The sequence below is a fragment of the Cupressus sempervirens genome, chromosome 6, assembly GCF_028749045.1.
Source record: "Cupressus sempervirens isolate cs-2001-9-10 chromosome 6, ASM2874904v1, whole genome shotgun sequence".
NCBI classification, from domain to species: domain Eukaryota; kingdom Viridiplantae; phylum Streptophyta; class Pinopsida; order Cupressales; family Cupressaceae; genus Cupressus; species Cupressus sempervirens.
The window spans coordinates 477,906,947-477,930,250 of NC_143123.1; the positions used below are offsets into that span (position 1 = coordinate 477,906,947).

Here is a 23,304-nt window from a genome sequence, read left to right on the forward strand (position 1 = left end):
TCGAGACCAGAGGGAGCAAACCCAAGGCCCAAGCCAACTCTGCTATTGGTGTCGACTACCGTTAATTACTAGTTAAATAAAAAATGCCCTTACGGAAGGCTTGCATAATGCATGTCATACCAGATTGGTCACTTACTTGACTATACACTACCAAAGTACCTTTACATTCAGGATTCTTTACAAGTTCTCTCCAACTAATTTAATGAACAGTTTATTCTGATCCAAAAGTTGTGAAATATTTGTTCCTCTAAAAAAGTAATGATGCATTGCTCATTAATTGTGTTATTTAAGGAAAATGCATGCCTCCGAACACATGATTCATAGAAACTTCAGCAGTAAATTCATGCATTGACTAAAGCTACCAATGTTTGCAAAGCTTTCAACATGTTAATGCTTCACTGAATAGATTTCAGTCGCTTTGGTAGCTATTAATGCTTCACTGAATAGATTTCAGTCTCTTTGGTAGCTAGGTGCTTATGCCTTTAGCTTATTTAGTCTAGTCCACTATTCTCTACGGATGATCTTCCTACCCCAATGCCTATCATCCATTGAATTACTTTTACCATGTGGATCTAATACAATGTTCTTTTCAATTCTTTCTAATACAGATTAATTTATATTCCACATCCTACAAATTAAAAGTTCTGCTGATACACAGTAGTCTGTGTCCCTACAGATTTTTCTTTATTTCTGAGGTCCCATTCATCAACTTAACCCTTGAGATCACAGCTGCCTGAGGTGAGGTTAAGTTCACCTCACACACTACTCCATTTACCAAAAACAAATTTCACGCACAATCCTTTGGTAACAAGAATTGCATTTGAACCAAGATTGTATATTTCAGTGCTCAACTCCAAATGAATCCCACACTAACCTTTTTCCCTACCAGAAAAAGTGTCACTTGTAACTGAATGATTGACATTTACTGATCATTACCAGTGTCTTAGGAGTAATGATAAAATTTGCATCGCTTACCCTTTTCCCTACAACAAGAAACAGCTCTACTCATTTTTTATACCAATAAGGAATAGCTGAATCATTGCTACGACTGATCATTACCAAATTATTATGAAGCAGATCACTATATTATTATATTTCACACTGAAGAACGTGACCTGTAGGTAAGTTGACAACCATAATCTGGAGCAGTCTTTGGCTCTGCAGGTTCACGAAAGGAATGCAACTTACAAACAAACAAGTTTAAACATCTCAAATGGAACGGATAAAAGAGACTATGCAAGTGTACCCTGTGCACCTATGAGCAAGCATCATAACTAATATAGAACAACTAAAAAACACACTTCTCCATTCACCTATTGGTACATAATAAGAAGAATAACACAACAAATTCTCCATGATTTCAAATACCCTACTAAATTTTCAAAATATACTACTGCTGCTGTCATTTTCTAGAAAATCTTTGCACCAAAACATACTAGCACCAAATCATACTAGCACAGCAAAACATGGAGTTCTGAAAATCTTTGCACCAATAAGGTGTCTAATAAAGCTTCCAAATACATTCAATTAGAGTTATTGCACATCTTTTGTTAGTAATAGAAATAAACTTTTAGTTGTGGGAAAATGCTCCAACTCCAGACAACATTATTTCCTTACCAAAGCAGATTTTCCAAGTTACATTTTGCTACTTTCATATAAACACAAAGCCGTAGTAGCTTGTCTAACATTATCCCCTGCTTTAATCTGTCAGTTGGACTTGCAATGTCATACAATATTAGAGCATTTAGCATTGACTTTTTGGAGTTGCTGAACTTACTCTACAAGGATGTCCAGAAATGGCCTCTTAAGTTCAAGCCATACAAAGATAACACGCCCACACTAAGTTCACACAGCTTCTCCTTGGTAGGTTGCGAAGGTCTGAAGCTTGTCAGCTTTAGTTAAATTGTACAAATTAAAGAAGGAATGATGAAAGAAAAATATGCTCACCTAAGAGTTTTTACCATTTAACTTGGGAGATTGTCGATATGGTGATGCTTGTGGACCATTAACAATAACTCGCAGATGCCCATTCTTGGATGCCAAATTCCCATTTCCATTTACCACATTCTTCAACTGGCCATTTCCATTTGCCCCATTCTTCAACTGACCATTGCCACTCGTCAATTGCTGTTGACGGCCTGAACGTTCTGCTTGTAAAGCTTGATAATGGAAGGATGAGCTGGCCATGTCCTTTAAATTCAACAATGGTCTGAGAAGCTCAACAACCTCACTCATTAATGGTCTGGCTTTAGGATCTCGACTTAGGCAGTGGTGAGCCAACTGGGCAGCTTTCTGAGCCCCCTTTATGGAAAACTGTCCCTCCAAACGAGGATCTATAAGGCGATACAACCTTCTTTTCTCTCCGAGATAAGGACGAGCCCATTCCACCAGATTGTGCTCTCCACTAGGCCTGTTCTTGTCCATAGATCTTCGGCCAGTTAACATTTCAAGAAGAACAACACCAAAGCTATAGACATCGCTCCTTGATGTCAAATGTCCTGAAGCCAGATATCACAATGGTTACATTGTTTGCTAGCAAGGAATTGTTATTTATGAAACATAAAGCCTAGCATTTTGTAAATAACTAGCTTACAATTATAATGAAACTAATTTAAACAAATACAAAATTAATAAGCTTCAGCATGTACTGCCAGTTTGTCACATTCTATGCAGTATGTGCATCTATGAGGCTACGCCTTCCAATAGAAGAAAAAACCTTTCAAACAAGTACATGATATCAGGAATAATGAAATGGGGTCCAAATAGTCAAATTGATACTACTAAATAAGTACTTATAGCCTGCGGGCATGCATACAAGCATATTTGATAGATAAAATTTATAATTGTCTATTAAAGTTCCTGTTCTGAAAATCAAGTATTCCACTCCTATATCAAAATACAGTAGAAATTCCGTTAAAATAACTTTCTTTACTCTTACTTCATAGTTAAATTGAATTTAAATAACCATTTACCGTAAGAATTGTGCAAATATTATTAGATTCTTATCCTGATGTCTGAAACAGAAGTTTTAGCTGCATTTGATATACATCAAATTTCATGATTAAAAACTCAATAGTCAATATGCATAAGGGCAATCTGTACCTTTAATGAATAAGATCTTAAAAGGATTGTGCATTTTTATCTTATGTTAACCCTACCAAAAAACCATCTACTTAAAAGAAGACAAATTTGAAACACATAATACATGCTTCTTAACAGTCACCTTCAAATTATAACCAAAAATATCATATAATGGGAGACAAATTTTCCTTCCTCGAAGTCTCCTAAAAGAAAACATTTTCACATGCTACCTTTCCAAACCCATAAAAACAGTAAGGAACATGGTGATCAAGGATTCTAGAACTTGACTAGAATAAAGATTATAGACAAGAGTCCACAAAGCATGCAAACTAATCAAGAGGTGCAATTCACTCATTTCCCCTTCTTTTGAACATTCCCAGAACAATAATTCAGCCATTTCCTCCTTTTCAAAGAACACTTTTAAGCTAAGCATTAATGTAGATTATTTCAGAGATCACAAAATTTAAAAACAAATCATATAACTTGGATATGTTAGTATTTTACTTTCTCCATATTGGAGGTGACTCTCCATCTCAGAGACATGTGGGGATGTCTCCAAATCTCAGGGTTCAGATGTAGTTCCCTCAAATTGGAATCTCTACACGTCTCCTAGAAGTTTCCCTTGCATTACAGAATTTCCTATTATAGTTTCTATGCATCGTATAAACTACATCAGTTATTTAAAATTCTATGTTATCCCGAGTTTCAAAGACGGGGGAACGGGGGGATGCGGAAATGGGTTTCCGGGACAGTTTTTTTTTTTGGCTGAAATAGGGGACCGCAGGGGACAGCTATATATATATATATATATATTTTTTCATGAATTTCAGAACTAAATAACATTGTCACATTCATCATAGCAACATAACATAAAATTATCAATTTCATTCATCAAAACAGCATAGAACATAGCATCAAATTGAATCATCGTCTAAGAATGGGAACATAGGATGAAATCAAATGAGAGAATCAATATGGCATAGATGGGCAATATGTTTAGACTTTAGAGCCCTTTCTTGCGGGTTTCGGAGGAAAACTGAATTTGTTGTGCCAAATTTTCCTAGACAGGTAGCAGCCATCTTGTTTGGGCAGTAATCAGCTCAACAATGTATTTCTGGGCAATTATTGCTGCTATCAGAGCATTATAAAAGCTGAAAATAATCTGAGCATTCCTCAACCCAGCAACAATCATTTCCAAGACTGCAATATGAATAACAAATAGATGTCTGATTTATAATCATTTTCAGGTCTAGTTTGTTGAACAAAAGTTAAAGTTTGAATTTTCAGTCATAGTTGGATGCTAAGCTTGTAATGGCTTCCAAAAAAATTAACTTTCAACATGTTATATTAACATATTTTATTATTTTAATGTGGGGCCTGCAAAAGGGCATAAAATCACCATTTATCAATGTTTTTTGAGTTAAGTTTTATTTTAAAATTGGAAACTTCAAGCAGTCCCCGGGAAGGACAGGAAACGGCTACAGAGTCCCCAGGACAGTCAACACCATCTGGAAACACGTTGACCGTTTCCGAAGTTTTGGGGACAGGTTTCCAAATTTCTTGCTTGGGTGGAAACGACCGTCCCCAAGTCCCCGAACGGGGATGATTTCCGAAACTCAAGGCTTAGGGCTGGAAACGAGTCCCCGGGTAACACCTCAAGTGCTGTTGTTTGATTGACAAAAGCTAAAAGAAATAAAGAAATTAACTAGGAATTTTAAAGAAAAACAATAATCTTTTGCATAAAAAACTACATAGCTTTCCTAGAAAACATTTCTCTTACAGGAAGAGAAATTAAAAAGATCATGATGTGTTTGCGCATCAGACATGTGTAGTCATTTCTGAGTACCCCAATACCAAGTTTTAAATAACAGTGTTCCCATCCAAGTTCTCATCTACTGTCTCCAGTGATTAAAATTTATGTCATGATGGTGATTAAAAAAACTTATCTTTGTTTTCATTAACAATTATGTCACCACTATCAAATACGAGTTTTCTTAATTTATTTATAAGCATTTCACATTTATTTAAGTTGGATAGCCAGTGTATTAACACGCAAATATTTTTTATGCTTGTTGTCTCCAACAGTCTGTCCCCCATTTCCCCACAAAGTGGCATACTGGCACCAGTGCCCCTCCCCTGTAAAAGTACCAGTCACATTCTCCTGGAGGCTGGTATCTAAGTAGGCAAATTCATGATACAGCATTTTCAATTTTTCAGCAAATGAAAAGAACTTACTTTCAGCAACGGGGCATACACACAACCAAACTTTGAACTACTGCTAGCATTTGAAATGGTCAAGTCAACAGTGTCACCACATATATTTGACTTGAAATTAACATGGTTTTAACTAGTTCGTTGGTGAAATTGGTGCTTTGACCTTAATTGATTTGTCCATAGCATTTGAAATGGTCAAGTCAACAGTGTCACCACATATATTTGACTTGAAATTAACATGGTTTTAACTAGTTCGTTGGTGAAATTGGTGCTTTGACCTTAATTGATTTGTCCATAGCATGGATAATATCCACCTCCCACCCCCAACAGAATGCTTGCACAGAACTCCCCAAATTGAGAATCAATTAATTACAAGAATATAAAATATTCTATGACAAATCCAATCATCTGAGCAAGGTAGAGGTCATTTTGAATGCTCACCAGTCATCACATACTCTGGGGCTGCATAGCCGTAAGTACCCATAACTCGAGTGGAAACATGAGTTTTATCTCCTTCAGGTCCATCTTTTGCTAGTCCGAAGTCAGAAAGCTTTGCATTGTATTCCTAAGACAGATGCATTACCTCTCAGCTAAGCAAGCATACATTATTAGAATTCAATCGTGTATCATATCAAATTTTCTAGCTTCTAGTGATTTAGGTGCCTACCGAATCTAACAGAATGTTAGATGTCTTAAAATCTCGATAGATCACAGGCCTTTCAGCTCCTTCATGAAGAAATGCAAGGCCTTTAGCTGCACCCAATGCAATTTTCATCCTGATAGACCACGGAAGAGGCAGGGACCCTTCTGCATGCACAATGGTAAGACCAAACTACAATAAACATCTGCAAAAGTTGTTCCATGTACTGTCAAAATACATATTCTATTTTTCTACATATAAAATACCACATAGTTGTGATTATTTGAATTCCTGAAAGATATGAAGATGTTTAAATGTACAAAATGCAGTCATTAAATCCATTGCTTGGAAGCTAATGTCTAACAAAGTATAATAGAAGACAGTGTTAACAAACAATGCTAATAAAATTTCAAATACAAAGAGCACATAAGGCTGGTAAAAATTGCCACTAATGTACAAATACATGCACGTCTACAGAAAGGACAATCAATGTCAGGAATCAAGCTTGTCTAGTAACATAATTTATTTGCACATATTTAGTGGAAAGTCAAAGGTGCAGGGACTAAAGATGGAAAAACTTAATCAAAAAGATCGGCTAAAATAAAACAAACCTTCCATCACTTTTTCAAATTTTGTACTGTAACTTAAGCTTTTCATTTTACTCAATTTTCATTTTGCAGTGTATCAAATGACAGCTGATGTATTCACATCAACTAAATCAGTGATGTTTTGAAGTCATCGCCGCTTGCAGCTATCATGCTTGATGTTGCAGTTTAGATTATTTAAATTTTTAAAAACGGTAATCGGTAACATAACTCACTAAATTATTGCAGCCATCATTTTTAAGCCTCTTTTTGAACTTTACGAAATCAATTCAGTTCTTGAAGCAACAAAAATCATAGTAATATTTATCTCCAATTGATTTCTAATAAGCCAGTTTGACAATTCTTTTACAGGAATTAACCTTGATTTTAAAAATAAATAGAGAGAAACAGTTTTCTCACTAATATTAGAATATCTTAGATATTTTTGCAAATAAATTGGCCATGAATAGCAGAGTTTGGGTTTTACCCATAATTTCTTCTGGATTTTGACCAAAAAAAAACATTTCCAACAATGATGTCTTTTTTAAACCCTAACACTAGTGGTTTTTCAAAAACCCTAACCATAATCCAATTTTTCCACATCACAATTTTTGGATAATATTCATTCCCAAGAATTATTTTTTCTACTGTGATGAAGAGTATATTTGACAATGTCAAAATTAGCCTTAACAGATAGAATTATATGACCCAAGCTACACGACAAGAGACATCAGAAGGAAACATCATCAACCATCATTCAACCAAATTATTATTATAATGGATACTCCAGGCTAAATAGTTGAATCAAGTAGTTAAAATATGTGATGTCATCTCCACCAATTCTTACAACATATGTGAAACAATGCTTTTTCTCAAACTTGATCACATGTATTAAGTTCTCCCTGTAGATGCATGATGCATCATGTCATCTCTGTATTAAGTTCTTCCTGTAGATGCATGATGTCATCTCCACCATTTCTTACAACATATAAGAATACAGTGCTTTTTTTTGTGCTTCATCGCATGTTTTCTATGCAGTGATCACAAAAACCACTAGTGCTTTTTCTTGTGCTTGATCACAAGTATGCTATGCAGTGCTCCCTGGGGACACATGATGTCATCTCCACCAATTCTTACAACATACAAGAATATAAATTATAATGTTTTTTCTTGCGCTTGATCACATGTAGTGCTCCCTGGGGCTGCATCCCTAGCTTTTTACACCTGTCCCCAATGGGTGTGTTCTAGAGACACAAGGAAGCCTGGCAAATGTTCCTCCGCACCCACAATTACCTTTTCCTCAAAATCTATGATGGCTAAGGAGCATCCAAATGTCCTGTGTCTCAAGGACAGCTAGGGGCATTTAATTACTTCAAGAAATACTTAAAACTTATTATTGCTTGTTTGGTTTATGACATGCCCATCTAGGATTTACAAAAATATTAAAAATGTGTTCACCATGAAGTTCTGCATAATTTTGAAGATGTTAATTTGAACTTCATGGCTGAGGGAGCTTTTTTCCTTGATCTCACCTTGTATCATGATAAAGAGCACACTCCACATGCTGCCTTTGAACAGTAAAAGGGGTGCTATCCCTCAACCCCAATGCTTTCTGATCCCCACAAGCAGTACTGTTCCTCAGCCCTGTTAGGGACATTAGCCCCAAACTTTAATTCCTTGGAACTTTATAACAATATTTAGTTTTCAGGGTCCCAGAATTACTTTGTTTCCTTGATTACCAATTTCGAATTCAACTTATAGCCTTGCTGAAACTAGTCAAAAACTGATAATATTGATAAGTTTGGCCCCTTACAGTAACCAGAAGTTGAACAAACTGGGTTAACTCAAATTTACTCACAAGGCTAAGTACTGTGTTTTTTACTTTAACCTGTCAACCAAGGAGAACATAAAGGCGGTGAACATTAAACCAAATAAATATATAAATTCTTCATACACATGCCAGGAACAAAGAGGGAACCATCATCCTCTGAATAGACTTCGTAAACCGCTTGGATAGAAATTGAAATAGAGGGTGCCATAACCAAACTGCATGCATCCTCAATAAGAAATCAAAGAATAAGTATCCCCATCCATACAAGTCAAAGGTCATATTTCCCAGACCCCAAGTTTTCAGAATGCAGAAAGACGGATGAATAGTAATGCATAGAGACAGACCGAAATTTTGGGGATGGCACAAGATACTGGCAGCCTTGACAAACAGCCTCTTGCTCCATATAATATTTTACAAAAAGAAAAAGAAAATAATATTATATTCAAGAAGTCAAAAAACCATCTGGTTACTTAATGATAACCGTGTACAAACACGGTGAATGCAAATATTTTAAAATTTTGTAATTTTTTTACCTTTTCTGTTAGTAAATAGTGACATCCCACAAATTTCTCCCAGATCCTAAAGATGAATGGGCACAGGATGCTTGCTTGGTTAACCTTGGCATACAGGCCCAGATTATGAGTTAATATTATCACAAATCACATTTCAAGTAAAACCATAATAGATGAATGATGACTCTACCAATGCTGATAATATGATCAATTTATACTGTCTGAGAGTGTCACTGTCTAAGTCGTTAAACAATATTTAATTTGATTAAGGTTGTATATAGGGTCTGATAGTGTAAATATTAAATGAAGATGGTAGCATACTATCAAAAATTTGTGCAAATTATTTTATTTCCTCAAGGCTGTAATAGTAGCATCTAATAAACTAGATATTAAATGAACATAGTAGCACTCAAGTGCAAAATACATTAACAGTCACATATGAAACATTATGCAAAGAGTGATCTATGAACCCCATTATTTTTTTCCATTGTATAAAATATTAAAAAGCTATAAGATCCATTTGAATATTTAATGATATCATTAAAATAAAACAAAATGAATGCAAATATTTAAGAGCCTAGTAAATTGTTTTTTCCTTCTGTGCTTGTAACAGAAAACCTACAAACAATTTGACTTCATGAGAATACAAACAAGATGCCAAAAAAATAACAGCAGAGCCATACGCTTTCATATTAGGGGGAAAAGGCCAATCCTAGTCACACACTTTCTTGGAATATTAGGTCCATGTACCATTGACTTTCTTGGAATATGAGAGATTCTGACAATCATGCAATCTCTCAATTGACTTTCATTACAATCAAGATATAAGAAAAGGATAAAAGGTAAGAAGTTTTAGACAATATGTTGAGTGGTCTAATTTATTCCACCAGGCACACCTATAAAACAAGTAAGAGCCAACATGAACAGCTGAGAGTGGTGTAACTGTAAACAGCATGCTGACTATAAATTAAAATTTGAATCATATCATTTTTAAGAATGTGAAAAGCATACAAATATGTGTTCAAGTACACCTCCGGAACTTCTTTTCTCCTGAACTCCTTTCATCAAAAACAGCCTAAATGCATTTACTATAACATACTAGCAAAGAGCCAGATAACTCCAATTTTAACTTCCATACTAACTTGTTTAAAATGTTCATTGTTGAATTTCTATTTGTGATATCTGTGTTTTCCTCCACATAAAATGTATAGATGATGTAGATGAAAAAAACTTTTGATGGCATTTTCAACAAATACCAGATCTGAGTGTTTATTGAACTCAGCTAGTAATATATGTTTTATGACGTGGGTAAATAAATATTCGGAGTCCTAAATGAATATGGATCTGATTTGGGGAGATATATGGCTTCTATTTTCTTCAAGGTTGCATCGGTACACATACCCATAGTAGGAAAACTCACCGAGTTTCGCGGAGTGATTGGCAAGTTTTTGCAAAAAGCTCGACAAGTTTTTCAGAAAATCCTTTTAAAGAAAAAAATATATTAAAAACAAAAGGCAAAAAGCCTAAATATTGTATATAAAATAGAGATAATTACAATATGCTAGTAGAGCTGAGAAGAGAAAGATGTGATTGTAATGATGCACTTACTTCTAGTTTGACACAAACTATTTACTATTTAGCTTCCCGCCATCAACATTCCACATGAGAATGCGATTTTCTACCCACTTTGCATTTATATATGTCTAAACTCTGCTTGTTTCTTTTGTGTTCTCTTTAATTAACTTATTGGATATATCTTCTCAATAAATTTTCCAAAAATAATTTCTTTAGTTAAATTTAAGCTGTTTTTAAGGTTCCCAAGTTTTGTCAACAACTGGCTGATATTTTCCCAAGTTTTTTTTGGGAGGCTTGGCAAGTTATTGCCGAATGAGAGCTTTCCAACTATGTACTTACCCACGCCCCTGGGATGCGTACCCATTTACCCAAGTAATGGTTACACATACCCCAAGTACCAGATACTCAGGTGCAGCCATAGCAAAGGACCTTGATTAAGATTTCTGATTTTGGTTTTGGTTTTTTGTTTGTGTATTAGCTTGTTGCTTATCAAGCTTAATTAAATACGCAATCAGTTTGAAACTTTGATACCATACTGATTAATAGTAAATTTTATCACTGTTCAAGTCAGAAATTTATCACTTGCAATATGTCATTGTCATATGATTTATGATCTTCTTGTTTGTGTTTAAAGTCTGCCTTCTCTGTTATGCATCTAAACATTTATTACATTTATTTATTACAAACATATTGCAAATCTGAAACTGAAAACAATACATTACATCTGCAAACTTTATCACTGTTCTTGTTTTGAAAAACTATTGTCATGACTCATATTTTCAGATTTTTTCTATACATATTAAATTATTAAAAAAAAAAGTTTGACATACCTAACCAAGTACCCCTGTCCCCTATTTTGAAAAATAGTTCAAGTGAGATTTATCATTTATGATGTCATTGTCATATGATGTATGATCTTCTTGTTCATGTTTAAAGTCTGCCTTCTCCATTATGCATCTAAACATTTATTATATTTATTTATTACAAACATATTGCAAATCTGAAACTGAAAACAATACATTACATCTGCAAACTTTATCACTGTTCTTGTTTTGAAAAACTATTGTCTTGACTCATGTTTTCAGATTTTTTCTATACATATTAAATTATTAAAAAAAAGTTTGCCATACCCAAGTACCCCCATCCCCTATTTTCAAAAATAGCCGTACCTGTACCCGTACCCTAAGTACCCAAGTACCCCCCTCCCTGTGCAACCTTGGTCTTTTTTATATATTTCCTTTTCTATCACTCCCCACACCCCTCAATATAGAATCATCTGTGAGCAACATCAACAAAGTGAGACAAATATCTAGACATTGTTCTTAAACAATATTACTTTTGCTTGCAACTGACCAAAAAATAAATCTTATTTTGTTTGTATATCTAGGTAAATATTCATTTAGTGAAGATGAGGGCACAATCATGTGAATTAGATAATCCTGGTTTAAATCTTCATAGAGAAATTAACCTAAATGAATTCCCATGGCAGGTCTGATGCTCCATAATTTCAAACAATAAAATCCCGATCAGGAAGCTTTCAACATATTCAACTAAAGGTACATAATATCGCCTAAACCCAACATGTTAACAATGAAACAAAAGAGTATTATTTTACTTACTTCTAAAGAGATGATTTTCCAAACTGCCACGGGGCATAAATTCATAGACAAGCAGCCTCTGGTCATCTTCTATGCAATACCCAATAAGTTTGACCAGATTGGGATGGACAAGGTCGCCAAGAAAGTTAACTTCAGCCTGTACATTAAATTAAGAAAATTGGATTTGCCATTTGTATGATGATATGGCCAAGACTGAAAACTTTTGTGCTTAATCAACTTCAACGAATGTATTCTGAATAATTTATCCTTTAAGAAAGGTCATACCAGCCATTCTTTGTGCCCCTGCAGCCCATCATGGTTGAGTGTTTTAACTGCCACAGTGAGACCCGTTCCAGGCTTGACAGGAGCAGTACCATTCTCTTCTATCCAGCCTTTGAAAACACAGCCAAATCCACCTTCACCGAGAAGACTTTCTGGTCTAAAGTTTCTAGTTGCGGACTTTAATTCATTGAAGGTGAATTTACGCAACTGGGATGAAATTTTCAGATCATCACCTACTTTAGGAGTAGATGGGCTGCTTTCTGTATTACTTGTGCTTGTGGAAGACACTATCTGAGCTGCAGGTGGCTCTTTGCTACTGTCATTAGGAGATTTAGTCTCAGCTGCAAAAACAGTTATACTATCTGTCAGTAAACAAACCTAAAAACTTAGCAATAACATAATTCTCATTAGAATTACTGTGCTATAATTGATTATCGTTAAGCCATATAAATTAAAAAGGGATTGTTCCTTTTCATTTTATTTTTGTTGAAATTTAGTCCTACATTTAAAACTTCATTTTGAATGTGATCATGGCAATAATATAAAAATACTGCTAATGTGCAAAACAAAATTAACAAGACAACAGGAAATGTTAAAGAATATATGCCACATGGCCGTATTACCTAATTCACACAAACATCAAACTCTCTAACCATGGAAGAAACAGGACATCTATAAATTTTATCAAAACTGTATACATGCAAAAGTTACAATAGTATCTATGGAGATCTTTATGTAACTAGTGAACAACAATTACTCAAAACAGCAAAGAAAAAATTGCAGGTTCAAAGTAGGACTACAAAGCACCGAGGATATAATGAAGTTTGGATTGAATTCAAAGAAAATTGAAGGCATGCACTATAAATTGAATATTGAAACTACCGGAAGTGGTGACACAGATTTCCTTTAAGGTTTCATTAGATGAGACACCATAGATGGATAAGCAGAAATAAGAGGTAAGTATATCCCCATACCAAGCTACAGAAATGTGGGATGAACCTTCAAGCACTAAGAAAACCATGAGAATCAGTTTAACAAGAACACAAAGGATTCAAAAGTATAAAGGAACTGGTAAAGAATACATTTAATATACCCCATGAACTACGATTTCATATCAGACAAACCATGCTCAGTAAAGCTTTATAAATAACACTGTAATCTACAAAATTTATTCACTTCAAATAACACAAAGGGTTTCAACTGCAGACATAAGTACCAGAAGGAACATATGTATTGTGAACCACTTATGCAAAACTCAACTTCAATTGATGAGACTCAAGATTCAATCATCAAATTCAAATTCAAACCTTGGCTACAGAAAATATCTCAGAAACCTTAGCTAAAGAAACATGGGAATCCTAAACTTCTAAGCACTGTGAAAACCATGAGAATTAGTTAAACAAGAACACAAAGGATTCAAAAGTTTAGAGGCACTGGTTAAGAATACATTTAGAATACCCCATGAACTATGATTTCATATCAGACAAACTATGCTCAATAAAGCTCTAAAAAAAAATGAAATCTAAAGAATTTATTTGCTTCAAATAACACTAAGGGTTTCAACTGCAGACATAAGATCCAGAAGGAACATATGCATTGTGAACCACCTGGGAGAAACTCAACTGCAATTGGTGAGACTCGGGATCCAAACATCAAATTCAAATTCAAACCTTAGCTACAGAAAAAATCTCGGGCAGGGGCTACCTGCTGAGACCAGGAAAAAAGTGTTGGGTGGGGTTTCATCTATTCACTACAGGGATCGCTCGAGTAATGGAGACAGCAAAACTTCAAAAGTCTCAAACATGCATAAACATGTATACATGGTCAGAGAATTAGCCTCACCTGATTGTACATCTGCCTGAACATAGAGCAACCAAAAAAGCATAATAAAGACAAGCCCTGATTTCTTTACTTATACAGGAGAAACGAGCACCTCTCCTCATGTCATGAACTTGCTTATACATATTCTTTAAAAGAGTAAGATATAAATAACCATAAAATCATAGGCAGTATAAATTTCTTGATTTCCCTGAATACCAACTATATGGCTACAAAAGACAGTGGTGTAACATATAATACCAAAACAGGAGATGCAAAGTCTTGCCTATAAATAACCCAATTTCCAATATTTAAGAACATCTGTTTTGAGACGAAAACTTACCAGAATGAATGCCAGTGCTGCTGATAGAGTTGTCTACTTTGGATCTAGACGAGATACAGCTGCCCATGAGCCCAAAATTCAGACCATGCCAGCAGCCTCTAGACTCCGATTCATCCTTCTTTCTCCTGCTTCCAACTCTCTTGGACTCTCCCACCTGCTCCCATGCCTCCACCTGTGCGACACCCGGCCCCAGTCCCATCAACCCCTATCACTAATTCACCTACACACCCATATGGTTCTCACAAATTCGACGCCTCCAAATCACCACAACTTCAAATTTTTCACTTCCAAAGTCAGCTCTCGAAGGTACTAGATGAAGAATCTTGCAGCCCAAATGGTTTTCCTCAAACCCAAAAACCTCAGATGGTCTCTCCGACGTAAGACCCTGCTGTACTTTATATTCGAACGGATTTCTGATTGTTGAACCCGCTCTGCTTTATACCCAAAACGATTTTTTCATCTGCAAACCCACTTTCCCCTTGCAGTGCTCGAAAAAAAGAGACCAGGTGAGTTTTGTACCTTGAAATAAAGATCACTGTCGATACTCTGCACTGAAAATCCCTTCACACAGGCTTTCCACCGATAACTATCAGTTGCTCCCACAAAAAACACGACACAATTGCTTGATTCTGTTGTAAGAGTCCCGTTCACAGCCCCTGACAATCGAACTGTATGAAGCCTGACAGAAACCCAGATGGATTTTTCCACTATTAATAAGTCATCCCTGGCATCAAATATAAGGATACCCAAATGTGCATATGTAGCACAATCCCCCAAATGCTCTTGTGTTGCTCCCAAAAAAATGGCCCACGCCAATTTTCAAACAGTTCTTCCGACCATCTTTGGCTCGCACAAAACAAAGAGGCAGCCAAATGAATTTAGCACCCAAATAGAAAACTCTTATTGCAGAGCCTCAGAAATGCACATAAAGGACGCAAGCTGTCTACCTCTATCTCTATATTGGTGTTGTGTTTAGGCTTCCCATACATTCAAAACATGTGAACAAATAAAGCTGCCTGGGACAAAACAGGAGGGGATAGAGGGACCCAATGTAAAACACCCAAAACCCCGAGCACAGGTGTTAAAAAACAGGGGAACTTTTTTTATTTGACCAGCACCAATGGCCTGAAAAGAAAGGCGAGTGAAAAACAGACAGGCCACAAATTTATTGTTATGCAAAATAGCATATTTTCACAGTAAGGAGAGCAGGAACAAGGGTAATGGAGGACACCATCATACAAACGAGAACTTTTTGTTTCTAACTGCTAGGTTTGATGCATAGGGAGGCATGCATTATCCCCTACTAAGCGTTTGATTATACGATTGCGATTCTGTGCGTGCCAGCGAGAAAGGGGCTACCATCCGGATTGAGCCTACTTGGTAGAAGATGCCCGCTTACCATATGATGATTGGTTTTTTAATTTTTAACTGGGCTTGTTCTTAAGATGTACACTTATTATTATTATTTAATTTGGAGATTGTTTTAATATAAAGGTATATTTGAATTATTTTATATTAGATTATGGAAGAATATTGTATAATTAAAATCTTCATACAATGATTTGAAACTTAATAATTAAAAATTGTTTTACAAACTAATTTAAAATTATTTTTCATATTGATATTTAAAAACATTAAAAATTAAACAAAATATATAAGGCAATGGTAAATTGTGAGCTCTCAACATTAAAAAATTAATTATAAATTTTATTAAATAAATTAAAATGGATTGTGGAAATGTGATTGTTAGTTTGTGGTCACAAGTACTATACACTCTTATGTATGGTTATCTTGTGGAGCATTTTTAGTTAACTCTTAAGCTTTTCTCTAGGTTAATTAGTCAAAACCGGTACCCAAAATACGAGTTGGTGGTGGTTGAGATAGATCGTGGGGATACAAATATTTAATATTCAAGAATACAAGTATAATATAACTAGCAATGGCACCTTAAGGTGCAATGGGTACGTCAAAGACATATATAAGATCTATTAAGATTAAAGATTGAATTTACTTTGCATATTCATAGAGTTAACAAGTGGCACATAGTGGCATGTACTTGCCTTATTGTTATTAATTGTATTTGTAAGTGTCAAATAAAAATTATAATTATTTAAATAAATTTCTAATAAATTAATTTAAGCTAATTTAAATATTAGAAAAGAGGGGAAAAAAAAATTTTGAAAAGTGAGAATTTTTTAATATTTGATAAGTTCTCTAAGTATAATTATAAATGAATAAATATAACAGTGTAAAAAATCATTATAATCTCTTACCTCATTGATAGTTGTACATACATTTTACTTTGATGTTTCATACATCTAAAACATTCTCATATAGGAAGAATACCTCATGTAACTACAATTTCACGTGTGCCATTTACCTTATATCTACTTTTTTATTAAAATAATGTTTATAAGGTAAATTAAAATTGACCATGTTATTAAATTTACTAGGATTTTAAACATTTATAGTCATATTTGATTTTGTGTAAATTTGCATTAACCAAAGCATAAAAAGAGAAACTAAAACTAGTTCAAATATTTAGCAAGTAGTACGTAACTCTTATTTTATTTTACCTTGCCGAAAATATTGCATTATGGAGAACTTCTGAAAAAAGGGCTCCTATAACACAAAATGAGTACAACAATCAGAAAAAAAATAAAACTTTAGAAATATTTTAATAAAAAAAATTAGATTCTAAACTAATTGAATAATTATGCAAACTGAATACAATAGTTACGGCAAGTACAATAAGTGAGTAGGCTAACTATTTCATGAATGATATTTCTAATATGTTTGAATAGAAAAATGATAGCTACAAAAATAACTATGCATCTTAACTTAAACTTTTTTTAAAAAATCTAAAATCTATAAAATCTACTTTATTTTATAATAATACAAATACTAAATCAAATGTGAAAAGGTCAAAAAAAATAGTATTTAAGGATTTTTTTGTTTTAAATTTTTTAATTTATTTATTATCAAAGAGAATATTATGCTAATAAAAATATGCATGAAAGTTTAAAGGCTTTAGATGTTTATAAACAAATTTTAAATGTGACGATGCCTACTATTATAACTTTAATATAATTTATTTTTTAAATTAAAATAATATTTTTTTATATATCTTAGGTGCATAGTTATTGTTAAACTTAGGTTTCAATCTAATTAGCATTATAGGTTATACTTATAAATATTTGTAAGGTTAAATTAAAAAATCATGTTCAAATTTAATTATGTTATAAATAATATTGATTTATACTATAAATAAAATATAATTTAAAATAATATAAATATGCATCAATGGAAAATGAAAAACTATAAATATTTTACATCTATATATATTAGTCAATATTATAGATAATTCTAAGCAAGTGTCTATAACACAATGGTAATTTGTAAGCCTCTCATCAGAGAGATCTTAGGTTTGAATCTACTTGAGTTTACCACATAATTATAACTAATCTCAACAAATAAAAATAATAATTAATCTAAGCTTTTTATCTATAAATAGTAAATTTTTCATCCATATATAAAATTTTACCAAAAACTAATTTATATTTTGCAAATAATAAACTTTTATTGTAAATATTAAAACTTAAGATTTATAATACTAATTAAAAATATCTAAATTGTAAATAATAAATCATAATTAATAACAAATGTTCAACTCTAATCATAAATATAATATTATATCTAATTAACTTATTCCTAACCTTATATTAGTTGAACACCCTAAACTAAATTAAGCCCTACATAAATTTCCATATCAAATTATAAACTATATAAAACTACTAATTTCTTTGTCAAACACTAACATATTTCCCACTATCCGTAGCAAACACTAACATATTTCCCACTATCTACAATAGCCAAAGGAGTTCTCATCATCTACACTAGAAAGTAAAATGACAAATTTAATCTTTTTTTGGGTTCTCTATGTTTTAAGGGTTATAAACGTTCGATTAGCCAGAAAAGTGCTTGACGGAGATCAAAATAACTTCAACACAAAATTGGCAGTAGCCAGCTTTTTAGTAGCCAGCTTTTTAATTGAACATGTGCTAGCACTTTTGTTGTGTTTGATCTGAGTGCTAGATTAGTGTGTAGATAGGCTCATTGGATTTGTCTCGGGATTGCTTCTCTTTGCCAAGGATTTTAGCCAACTCAGTGGAGTCTTCATTTTATTTCCCCTTTTCTTGGTATTTACCATATGTGTGAGGTAGGGCATCTCATTAATTTTTATTTACTTCATTATTTTGAATGAACTAAATTGTATTACAACCGTGGGATGAGAACTAGCATTTTTCCACATTTGTGTTTGATTTCTCCAGACGGTTAGACAAGTGGGAGCATTTTACACTTTGCTCGTGTGGTTTTTAATGTTTAGCATAGTTATGCTGGCAGATTTTACATATGTGCCCAAAAAAATTGAAGTATTATTAGATTTTTGGAATGTTGGGTTCAAAATAGGAAATGGGTTTTAATTTTATTGAATCTATAAGATGGTTGAATTTTGGGTATTTTTACGTTTCTTCTCATTTTTTGTGCCACTTGAATTTTATTAGAAATTGTTGGGCATGAACAAGTGAGTATTTTGGGTAGAATTCCATGCCTATTTTATGATTGCAAAGGTGCTAGAAGTATTAATATTTACTTGGTTATATTTCTTTATTTTATTGGGATAAACCAAGGTATCCCTTATGCATTTTTTGTCCTCTAGTCCAAGTGCGAGGACATGTCACTTGTTTGTCCTCTTGTCCATGTGTGAGGACACGTCATTTAGTATTTTATTTATTAAAGAAAATAGTTTATCTTCCTTAAGAGGATTATGACACTTGGTATGCACACTTATGAATGTGACATTCAGACACTTGGGAGTTACTAAATAACTCCTCTTCTCATCTCTATATAAGAGATGCTCCTCTCTCATTCTCCAATAACACCCGCATACACAATGTAGTTCTTGCGATGAGATTATGGCTCCATCTCTCTCCCTCTCTCTCCCTTTCATTATAGGATTTTCTTCATTCATAGTAACTTACATGGGGTTTTTCTTTGTTTTTCCCCTTCAAAAATCTTGTCTTCTTGTGTTGATCTTTAGAATCACTTGCAATTTTTTGGGTTTATGATAAAATTTTCTTAACCTCTCTTGGATTATTTCATTTATGTTTTTTTCATTTGAATATTGCTTTCATGGTACCAGAGCTATTTAATCCTTGTTTGAATTTATTTTGAAGGAGATAGTGTTGTACAAAGTTAAATCCTCATAGCAATATCACAAGGAGAAGAGAAGCTTGAGCTTTATTTCTAATCTTTTTGTTGCACATTGCTTGATTCTTTTTTTGTACCATCTAAGGCTTGCTACCAAAGAGTCATTATTTTCCTCAAATTTTTTGGGTTTGGTTGGTTTGCAACCAAACCCATTTTATAATCTCTTATTTTGGAAGGCTTGCCACCAGAACTAAGAGAAACATTGTTCTTTGCTAGCTGGTTATTTCACGCTCTTGCAAATTTCATTAATATTTCTCAAAAAAATTATTTATATGTACATTGTTTACTATTGCAAAATTTTTTTTTAAATTATAGATTAAAATAGATCTAATTTATTTTATACTTATATTCATTTAGTTCTCCAAAAATTTATCATTCCTTGTTGTATTTTCTCTATCTCTATTTATTTACACATTAAACTAGATCTAATATTTTCTCTTTTTTGGCCAACTTGCCCTCTAGTTTTGCTATAGACTTTTTGGCCTGGTCGGTCTCTTTAGTCACAATGTGTCATTTCAGGAGGTTCTGGTTGATACATTTTTTAGCTATAAATATTAGCTTATTTTAGAAAAAAGCATGTCAAATTAGAAGATAATTTTGTTAGAATACCATAAGTTATAGGAGGAGATTCTATAAAAAAAACTATGTTCAAAATTTTGCATTAACATTTTCGAGCACGCTTAATTCCCACAGAAGATAATTATTATTAGCCTGAAAAGTTTATATTGCTTTCCCTATTCCTTGCATCTTTAGAGATCAAATTTCCTTAACAATGAAATACAAATGATTTTGAGTCTCTTGACAAAGAAATTGTTATAGCTTTATTTTTCTCATTATCTGAAAACTTGCAACAACAACAATGTCTTAACATTTCATTCTTTGATAGACTGCATGGTGATTTTCTTTTAAAACAACCATAATCTAAGTGGTTATGAAAATATCTTCAATGTCCTTGACATCTAACTTCCACTAACCATATTTTCTCTACTAACCAATTCATTATTAATCCTATATTACAATTACAAGAGGATCGCATGTTTTTTTCTTAATTCCCACAAATTGCCTTGAAGCATAGACTACATCAAGATCAAAACCTATGATTTCAGATAATTTGGTAGGATTTCCATCTCTTCGATAGTCTTTATCTGTTGAGTAAACACATTATCATCATGTTTCTTGAGTTCAATATCTATCAATTATTGTAGATAACTTGTGTTCTCACCAACTAGTCTATTTGTGGAATATATTTAGTTGATCCAGGACATCTAGACATTGTCCCTTGTCATGCCTCTTTAAAGTATTATGGAAAAACTTGTCTATGTCTTTTGCATTTGTTCCTCCAAAGCAAGAAGAACTTTGCCCAAAATCTGATCTGTTGGAAACTACAATTGGAACAATTATTATTTTTTCATTGATGTCAAATCTACTAATGAGACATGTTGTTATCTAATTAAATGTCATATCTATTTTAATTGATGATGAGGATTTGAGAGTTTTATCATAACAAAAGTATCTAGAGGAAAGGTTGAGTTATGAAAATGAAGTTACAATGGACATTTGATTACTTAGACTCTAATAAGACAAAGTGATTGTTTATATAATTGATCTAAAGCTTAATCGAGCAATTGAGTAATATGTAAGGATGTCGAGTGATGCTAGTGTCAACTGAGCCATAGTAAATGCTGAGCAAATTTAGTGTTGATCGAGCATCAGTATCGATCGAGTGATTGTTGGTGCCGAGCTCTATACCGACCAAGTGATTAAGTAATGACCAAGTGTCAAAACTTAATAATTGTTGAGTAACAGTATTTTGAATGCATTTGAGAAATTTTGATTTCCAACTGACTTAATTGATTTCTTGGGATATGGAAAATGTGTTGAAAATAAGATTGATGAGTTGGATCATTTAATTCAAGGAAAGGATTAGGTAGAATTCCTATGATTGAATTTGATGGATGAGAAGTTTCTAGAAAAGGAGGAAGATGGAGAGATACAATGAACTTGATGGACTAGATCATAAACCCTAAGATCTACAATGATCATGGAAATGAAAAATCAAGAATTGCCTGTTTAAGGAGGCTTGGAGACAAAGAGAAGTGTGTGTGCATGTGAATGTGTGAGTGTGAGAGTGAAGCAAGGAAAAGGAATGCTTGTGCATATGCTACTGAAGATGATAAGTGAATCTTAGCAGAAGGCTTAAGTTTGATGTGAAGAAGGATGACTGCTTGAAGGATTGCCAAGCAAGTTAAGAGAGAGAGTTGACAAGGGGACTTATCCGTGAATCGACACATGAACCAAATAGTTATTTGAACTTGCAAAAGTGAGTTGTAAACATACTTATCAAAACCCAATTGTTTTCTTTCTAATAATTGTAAACAAATTGTATTGAAATCATTTTAGTCAAAGGTTGACCTAACAATCATTTGAAGGACTTAACAGTCTATGTAAATCCTTTAGCAAGGTGATATTCTAAATGGAATGATCAAAGTCCTCTGACAAGGCCACTCCTAACAGGGTGATTAAACCCTCTAACCAGATCACCTCTAACAATGTGTATTGTAACCTTTAATAGGATTGGCTCCTAACAGAGCTCACCTTGAAAGAGTGAAAAAGTAGTGACATGTTGCTCGTGGCTTTTCCCAAATTGGGTTTCCATGTTAAATCATAGTGTCAAACTTGTGATTGAATTTTTTATGGTGTTTACATTTATATGTTCTACATTCAACAAGTGTGTTATCTTAGGACGGTGGAGTACTAGAAATGTTGTTTATTAGTATACAGTAAAGACCAAGTTACAACAAGATAAGTAGAATAGTGAATGTTTAATGTTTGTTTGTTCAAATGGTACTTATGGACCTTGAGTAACTAATTCACACCCCCCCTCTTAGTTATTCTAATCATTTCTAACAATTGGTATTAGAGCACAGTGCTTACAGAGAGAAGTTTGAAGGTACCTAAAGCTAAAGGTCATTACTCAAAAAAGGGAGGTACCAAAGTTGAACAAGGAAAACTTTCCCACACGACAAACTTTGATGAGGCTACATATATCTAGTATTGATGATGTTGCTATAAACTTTGTGGACAATGAGTATGTGAAAGTAACTACTACTCCTCTAACAGTTGAACAATTGAAGCAAAAGAAAGAACATAATCATGCAATGTTGGAGATTTCCTTAGCCCTAAGCTATGTTGAGTTTGATGATATAAAAGAATGTGATAGTGAAAAGAAGATGTGGGACAAACTGAAGACCATATATGGAGTAGATGACAATGTCTTAAGAGCCAAATCAGAAAGTTGGAGAGATAAATTTGATGACATGAGAATGATAGGAGGTGAGAATACAGTACAACACTACACAAGAGTCAAAGAAGTTGTCAATACTACTTGAGGTGTAAATGGAGAAATCAAAGATGAAACAATGATAAGCAAGGTATAGAGGACTCTACTCCCTATATATGCTATTAGAGTTTCTACAATACAAGAGTTGAGATGCACTCCAGGTAACACTTTGAATTTAGAAGGTGTACTTGGTAGACTTTCTACTTTTGAGATGT

General features: G+C 33.5%; 1 protein-coding gene and 1 long non-coding RNA gene across 3 annotated transcripts; both read right to left on the reverse strand.

The window, feature by feature from the left end:
* Window positions 1–800: 800 nt before the first annotated feature.
* Window positions 801–1,162, reverse strand: LOC149553119 (uncharacterized). Its single transcript, XR_016353035.1, has 2 exons — window positions 1,060–1,162; window positions 801–983 (listed from the first exon to the last, which is right to left on the reverse strand). It is a non-coding gene; the product is annotated as an uncharacterized LOC149553119 (long non-coding RNA).
* Window positions 1,163–1,472: 310 nt separating this feature from the next.
* Window positions 1,473–15,832, reverse strand: LOC149553120 (serine/threonine-protein kinase PBL34-like). Of its 2 annotated transcripts, none has more exons than XM_089788634.1 (6): window positions 14,479–15,832; window positions 12,321–12,658; window positions 12,057–12,192; window positions 5,963–6,099; window positions 5,737–5,860; window positions 1,473–2,498 (listed from the first exon to the last, which is right to left on the reverse strand). In XM_089788634.1, the coding sequence occupies exons 1-6, from the start codon at window positions 14,675–14,677 to the stop codon at window positions 1,948–1,950; spliced, it is 1,485 nt and encodes a 494-aa protein (XP_089644760.1). In that variant the 5' UTR covers window positions 14,678–15,832; the 3' UTR covers window positions 1,473–1,947. The 2 variants fall into 2 exon arrangements, with proteins under 2 accessions (XP_089644760.1, XP_089644759.1); XM_089788633.1 differs by having other exon boundaries at window positions 5,963–6,102; window positions 14,479–15,768.
* Window positions 15,833–23,304: the final 7,472 nt, after the last annotated feature.